The sequence below is a fragment of the Salvia hispanica genome, chromosome 5, assembly GCF_023119035.1.
Source record: "Salvia hispanica cultivar TCC Black 2014 chromosome 5, UniMelb_Shisp_WGS_1.0, whole genome shotgun sequence".
Taxonomy (NCBI): domain Eukaryota; kingdom Viridiplantae; phylum Streptophyta; class Magnoliopsida; order Lamiales; family Lamiaceae; genus Salvia; species Salvia hispanica.
In genome coordinates this window covers 15,673,152-15,680,772 of record NC_062969.1, presented here as the reverse complement: position 1 = coordinate 15,680,772, position 7,621 = coordinate 15,673,152, and the positions used below count along the sequence as shown (strand labels likewise).

General features: G+C 31.9%; 1 protein-coding gene across 1 annotated transcript; it reads left to right on the top strand.

Annotated features, from left to right (window-relative positions):
• On the top strand, positions 1-1,204 carry LOC125186219. The gene is made up of 2 exons (XM_048082568.1): positions 1-91; positions 442-1,204. The coding sequence occupies exons 1-2, from the start codon at positions 42-44 to the stop codon at positions 1,040-1,042; spliced, it is 651 nt and encodes a 216-aa protein (XP_047938525.1). The 5' UTR covers positions 1-41; the 3' UTR covers positions 1,043-1,204.
• The last annotated feature ends 6,417 nt before the right edge of the window (positions 1,205-7,621 follow it).

The window sequence follows — 7,621 nt, the reverse complement described above, 5'->3', positions numbered from 1 at the left end:
TATCGATCGCATATTTGGTAAGTTGAGAAACAAATACAATCATGAACAAAAGTGGTTCTATCATCTCCTCTGATCCAACTTTATTATACGGGTAACTATAATTCATTCATATCCTAAATATAAGCATATACTAGGATACTGAATATGGTGCATTTCAAGCAGTAGACACATGCTGAAAACGCGCCAAAAATACTTTATGTTTCGTAATGACTTGAAATTCGTATTAATAGATGCTAATTTAATGTTTTTTCTAGTCTTATTTAATTTTCAAGTTTCGTTTTATTTTTATTTTTGGATTTTTAGTGGCTTATAAAGAACGGTTGTATTTATTTTAAATTCAATTTTTTATTAATAAAATTATTTATGTTTTTAAGAAAACTACTGTTTCTTTTATTATCCTTAGTTGAGTCATTTTTCATACGTTTTTGCTATATTAATTAGGTTGGAAATGCAAGAAAATCCAAGCGCCACCGTTGATGTCGTCGACGCATCTGAGAGCGGGAACAACACGACGAGCATCCATGTGACGGCCCTCGACGGCATCGTGAGCGTGAACTCACTCTTCACGATGGCGATTTTCATCGGGTTCTCCATGACCGTCCCGGAGAATTCGACCACGGCAACGAGCGCGGCGTGCACCACGAGCGCCGAGACGGTGAGGCGGCTGATCGTGTTCGAAGTGGTCTCGTTCAGCTTCTTCCTCTTCTCGTCCCTCGTGGCGCAGAGCTTGAAGCTCCAAATCAACCTCCGCAACAGCATGGACCCCACCGATCCGGACAGGGCCACCATCGACGTGGCCCACCTCAAATACTGCCTCTTCGCCTCCGCAGTGGGATCGGTTCTAGGAAGCGCCTTCTTGATGCTGTCGATCGTGGACTTTATAAGGGTGAAATTGGGCTCGTTTTCTTGCGGTGGAAAGCCGGTTTACGCGGCGGCGACGCTGGTGGTGTTTGTCGGCGCCGGAATGCTGATTTATGTGGTGACTGCTGCTCGTGCTGCTTTCTTTGTGCAAAATAATCAGCCTCCAACAACCAACCCCTGATGCTGATTTTCGTAAAACAAAAATACTACTCCCTCCGTCTCCTAGAAATAGGAACTTAAGAAAGAGATTGAAAGAAAAGTGTGTTAGTGGAAAAACCGCATAGGGTTGTTTGTAAATATGAAATCCTAAGCATGTATTGTATGATTTCCATGTTTTGGTTCTTGTCTATGTGATTATTTTAATCTAGGTTAGGTTTTTCTAGGGAACGGTAATCCGGTAATGGCCTTAACTTCAATGTCTTTTTAATTGGGAGTAGTGAGTTAACATATATAGATAAGAAGCTCTAGGGCTAAAACCAGTTGGGAGTAGTCCGGGGTGGATCTTGTGTGTTGAATGTTCGTAGAAGCCAACCTCAAGCTTACTATATGTCTTGTAGAAGTGAGAGGTTGGTGAGTAAAGCCTAAGAGACGTGACCAACTTATTCTAAGCGAACAATTCCACGATAAGTGATCAACTACATGTGAGCATAAAATTAACACGATATTCCGATAAATAATGGAAAGTAATTAAAAAGTAGAATTCATATGAACAAATAACCCGAAATGAGCTAAGAACAATCTTTGCCATCATTCATGTTCTCTTATCGCTTTAGTCATTAGATTACTTGTTGTTTCTTGTACTTTTTCAATTTCAAAATCAGAATAAACTAAATTTACTTGGATAATAGTGTGCTATTCAAGGGATGGTACTTTGAGAGGGAGCCCTATATTAGCGATCTTCCAAACAACGCTAGAGACACATAAAGGCATATGAATCAAATACTAAGTTAATTGGTCTTTGAATGTTATGCTTGGATCATGAAACTATTTTTGTCATTTTTTAGTTTTTACATTCATTAGATTAGCTACTCAATTGAATGCATCTTTACATTGTTAAAATATACGAGTGTTGAATAGCAATTGTGTGAACCGAGAGTAGATAGCAACTTCATCAATATCGTTCGAGATGCGTGAGGTTATGTGTGAAAATATAAATTTTGAAAGCTTTTAGGAGTTGTGTGCTTATACTATAAGGAGATTTTGGGCCTAACATGCTACCTAAGACATATGATCTTACCTTAATGATATCTTATTAACTCTAGAGACCCTAGTCGTTATAGTTCATGGATTGATCAACCACCCAAATGACATAGAGTCGTTGTCATCCAATTCATAGAATTCTACTCCCATTTGATAGTGATTTTGTTTTTTGTCTAGATATCGATCGAGATTTAGTCTTAATATTCAGGTCTTGGTACTATAAAATTCATGGATATGATATTCTTTAGTTTAGTGGCTATGTACTACACTAGCCAAATTACACTTGTAAGGTACGTAATTTGCTTGTTAAAATTTAAAGTGAGTCAATATGTAAGAACAATTGTTTAGCCGGATGACCCGTCCTTAAAAAATTACACAAATTCTTAAAGTTTGTGATATAATTGACTTTTTTAAGTTTTCAGGGAAAATTCATAAAATTGCCAAAGTTTGGTGATTTAACTGATATTACCCTTAAATTAATGTGCACGCACTGCTTTATTTAATCCAACAATTAGTAATTGGTTACTTAGCCCAATAAGTCAATTCCTTCTAAACGTAAACATGACTTTTATAATTAAGGCGCAAGATTTCAATATCAAAATTTATATAGTAGTATTATTTATTTGAGGTATCATTATCAACTTTTTTTAGCTAAGAAATTTAATGATATCATGCATACAGTGATACAGCTACTAGCTACCATTCTCATATATAATTAAATTGATGAATATACTGTTTGTTTTCGTTGAGTAAGTGCATGCACAATTCTGATGAGTAAATTCCACATGAAAAGAAAATTATTTGAGAGGAAAAGATTACCATGACATGAGAGAGTAAGATAAGAAAACATCACCCCCTACGAAATATCCCAAAAACCAACAAAACGAACGCTACTAATTCAAGGGGCCGGATCTGAATACAATAATACATTTCTGTAAAAATAAAATATACATTTCTGTAAAATACAATACATCATGAGTAATATTTATTTGAAAAAAAAAATTGATATTTTTAAAAATTACTTTATATCTTTTGAACTTATCATTTATAGTAATAGTCTATCTTAATTTAATAAAGAGGGAACAGCAAAATTGGTATTTAATAAATGCATGCTGCATATTTGTGGTACCTGGTGAAATTAATAGCACCAACTTAAGGTTTTTGGACAAAAACTTACTCCCTCCGTCCCACAAAGATTGTTCCATTTTTTCATTTTCGTCTGTCCCACAAAATTTGTCTCATTTCACTTTTTACTATTTTTGGTAGTGGACCTCATATTTCACTAACTCATTTTTACTCACATTTTATTATTATAAAACTAATATATAAAAGTAGGACCCACATTCCACTAACTTTTTCAATTCACTTTTTATTACATTTCTTAAAACTCGTGTCCGGTCAAAGTGAGACAATTTTTGTGGGGCGGAGGGAGTAGTATTTTGTTTGAGATATTTTTTCACTTTTTAACACCATACATATCATTCTTATACCTAGTGAATGCATGTTGCTTATTCAAAACGATATAGAGAAGAATAACATGCATGTACGAGGGTGACGTTAGAGGTGAGTTGGTACAATATACCGCATTAATAATGCCATAATGCATATCGTTTTCGGTACGAGAGCATACCTATAAATATCTAAAGTGAGTTGTGTATATATTAGATGAAGACCTCTTCAGAAATTTTGTAAGTACTTTATTTGAAACTTACATGACTATTCGAACGACTCAATTTATAAATCAATATACTATATAGAGACCCATATATGCGGTTTTCACTACCCAATAACTTTGCTTAACTTGTCCGCCGGGTTGATAAAAATTTTGGGTTAATATAATGCCGTAAACAACAAAATTGCTTGTCAAATATGGAGTAGTAGATTAGCAAAAACTGAAGTTGTAGATCCCCTTTTTATAAAAAACAAAGATGAAAAGGTTAATATCCAAATGTTGCGTGGGTGAATCATAAATGAAATCAACAAATCAAAATTGTTCATTGGAGTGACAATAAACCAAACCTTCGTCTCTCTCTCTATATATAGTACTAGTAAAATTTACGTCAACAAATCTCCACTCCAACTTCAGATCGAAGGGTAATGATAATTCGTTCAGCTACACTTGTATATTTTGTAATTAGTAAATTTACACATTCTAATATTATAAATCGATATAAATTAATCAATACTTACATTAGTTGTGTGGTTCAGTTTGTTAGGTAAATAATTTCTCTATCTTTAAAGGTTTCTGAGAGGAGTGTTATATTGCTAACTCATAACTTAATTGCTAACTATAACTAAATAATAGTCATTAGATATTCAAATTAAGGGCTTAGATCATTAATCCCTAAATGTCAATACGATCAACGAAAAACGTCAAAAAGGTCATAGGATTAATTCCAAAAAATATCAATAGGGGTATTAATGTCAATTAACTACATGTTTAGTTATAACTAACTTTTAAAAGAAATTCCAAAACTTTAAATTCATATAACATATATCAAATTAAAGATAATTTCATAAGGATTTCAACGATATCCTACATGCATATGTTCCGACGTCAAAATTTGAAAAAAAAATCGAAATTTTTTAATTTTTTCGTACAAGCATAAATGTCAACATACTATATAAAATATGTCAATATATATAAGCAATGGGTTTACATTGGGTTTACATTCTTAAAGCATTGTGTTGACATTCTCAAAGCATTGTGTTGATATTTTCGAAACACTATATTGACATTTTCATACAAAACTCTAATTTGGAGTTTTTTTTTCATCTTTTTTTATTTTATTAATAAAAATGAAAATTACATGTGGCAAATTGTAGACCACACGTTTTACAAAATTCTATGCCCTTAAATTAGTTGTAGTTAGCAATTAAATGATAAGTTATCAATTGATCATTTTCCTCTGACGTAATATATATAATTACCTATAAGTGTACGGGGTTTAGTAATAAGCAGCAATTAAGTGGAAATTACCGAATCCACGGAGACTAAATTATCGGCTCAAGTACCATGTTAGCATTTCAAATACTATTTAGAACTATAAAAGGGTGTTTTTGAGTTTTTATTTATGAACTAATAATTGGAAAGAAACAAAACAAGTAAGATTAAAGCAAGCAACTAAACAAGTGAGATGAAACAAGTTGAGAAAAGTAGAGTTTTGGATCCGGTTACAATGGAACGACATGAACTCATTCAATGAAAGTGTTTACCTACATGCACCTCGATTAATGACTAGGAAGATCGCTAAACTCGATTAAGTCCTCTCTCAAGTGCACTTAACTTGTTGATTAACTTTGAAGTATTATATTAGAGTCTCCTCGAAGTTAACTCCTAAACTCCTATGACTCAAGCCCTTAGCCCTTCCACATGCAAACGCTTTTCTAGAATGCGAATTGACATGGAGTGGTTGGTTAATTAACATACCCAATAAAATGTTTCTCGATTACAACAATTAGCCAAGAAAATCAAATGTTAGCTAGGAGTTTTGTTATAGTTCTCGTTTCGTGGGCCACTGATAAAAATAACTCGTTGGGGGTGATCGGCGTTCGTAGATCGTTGATAAAGGGTTGCAAGTTGCGGAAACGTTGTCTGTCGATCAAACAAAAGAGTTTTCTAATTAGGCATGAAAGTAAAAACGCAGAAAGATAAAAGGTACTCAAAGTTGGTGAATTAAGATGTAGCCGGCTCACATGTGTAAAATGAGTTGAAAATGAGAGGCCTGACTAAAATTTAACCAATCACTTTTTTCTCAGTCAAAAAATAGTGATGGCTCGCATTAGTCATATTAGTAATTTCTCCAATTATAGTGTCGATTGGGTTAATTTAATTATACACGCCAATAAATTATTCGCCAAAACATAAAACTTCCTTATTGAATGAGACATTATCAGGAATATGATAATCATTTTATTATTCTCATTATTTTTAAATCTCAAGATTTAACTTCTAGTCCTGCAATTTGAACACTAAAGTACCATGGACAAATAGGATTATCTTTATTTATAACAAGTGGAAATATATAAAGTAAGCATGATAAGATAAATTAATTCAAGAAACAAAATTGAAAAGTGGCTCCATAACTGAAAGTCCGTATTCATCAAATTTCAACAAATACGACCAACATCATCATTACAATCAACGGTTTTTTTTAACCAAATGGATTAATTCTATATTTAGGATCAAAGAATCTAAAATCCATATTACTGGTTCCCAAAAATGAATATTATCGATTAACTGATGAATAATAAGATTTCAAAACTATTGGCTATGAATAACCAAAACTTAACAGTATTAACATATAAACTAGAAATAATTAAAATCAAATAACAAATAATTAATGAATCATTATAGTCAATATCAGAATTTATCTTCGCCAACAAGGCCTAGCTTAATTGTCAAAGTCTAAACACCAATAGAGTGCTTACTTAAGTCTTAATTTACATTAAATATTACATATGTACATTATATTTCCAATATTGTGGTGTAGTTATCCAAAACACCTAGGGAAAATGTAGCAAGGAATTCTAGATGCCATATTTTGTTCATCTTCTAGAAATAATTAAGTAACATCATTTTCGTACACTATTAAAAATTAAATATCTACGTACGGACATATTTTTAGTTAATTAAAAATATTAATTTTGCTTCTTATTACATCATATACACATAAAAAAACATTTTCAATCTTGATGTCCCAACTGAAACTAAAGGATGCTAACAAAAGCGTTACAGAAAAACGTGCTCAATTTAAGGGTATTTTTCTTTGCATCCAAGCTCAATTTTGATTATTTTTTAAAAAAATTCAACACAAGTAATTATAGTATCTTTATTTTGTATTCTTATTAAATAAGTTTATTGTAGTGATAAGTCACTACGTGCTCATTAATTTCTTCTCCTCACAAATTAATCACAATTTACAAAGCTCAATGGAGGGATGATGTTAGGACAATCATAACTCAGAAAATTGCTGCAATTTAGTTTGTGTTGTGAATTTACGCGCTTCAATGGATTCAATATAGCATTCTAAACATGAGATAAAAATAGTCCAACAAGGCACAAGAATTCGAGATAATTTCTATCTTGATTTGGCAACTTTAATATATAATATATTATCATGCACCTGTAATTTCAGACTTGGCTGCTCTACAATTAGGCGTAAATATGGAATTTCTTACAGAATTTGGATTGTTACTAAGTTGAATATACCTATCTCGTGAATATATTGTACAGTTTGAAAATGATATTTTGTCGATTTACATACATGAAAGCTCATCAAAATCATAATTTTATTGTGTACACGCTTAAATCTGAATGATGAAACATAATTTAATTACTAAACTCTCATAGTTTAATTACTAAGAGTTTTACTCAATAATTTGGGGTTTCATGCTATTTTGTATATGAGAAGTGTTATGCTACATTAAGTGATCATTATATGTGACTCTTGTCTACATTAAGTTTAGTGTTATTTATTTTATTTTATACATTTAATTTGTATAAAATTCATTAGTTGATCTTTTTATTCATATAAATTACATAAAAATTTTGTTATTT

What these genes read in the sequence shown, in the direction of transcription:
- LOC125186219 (XM_048082568.1), top strand. Translation starts at nt 42, where the DNA reads ATGAACAAAAGTGGTTCTATCATCTCCTCTGATCCAACTTTATTATAC. An exon ending in GATCCAACTTTATTATACGG is followed by an intron (nt 92 to 441) that starts GTAACTATAATT and finishes TATATTAATTAG; the next exon opens with GTTGGAAATGCAAGAAAATC.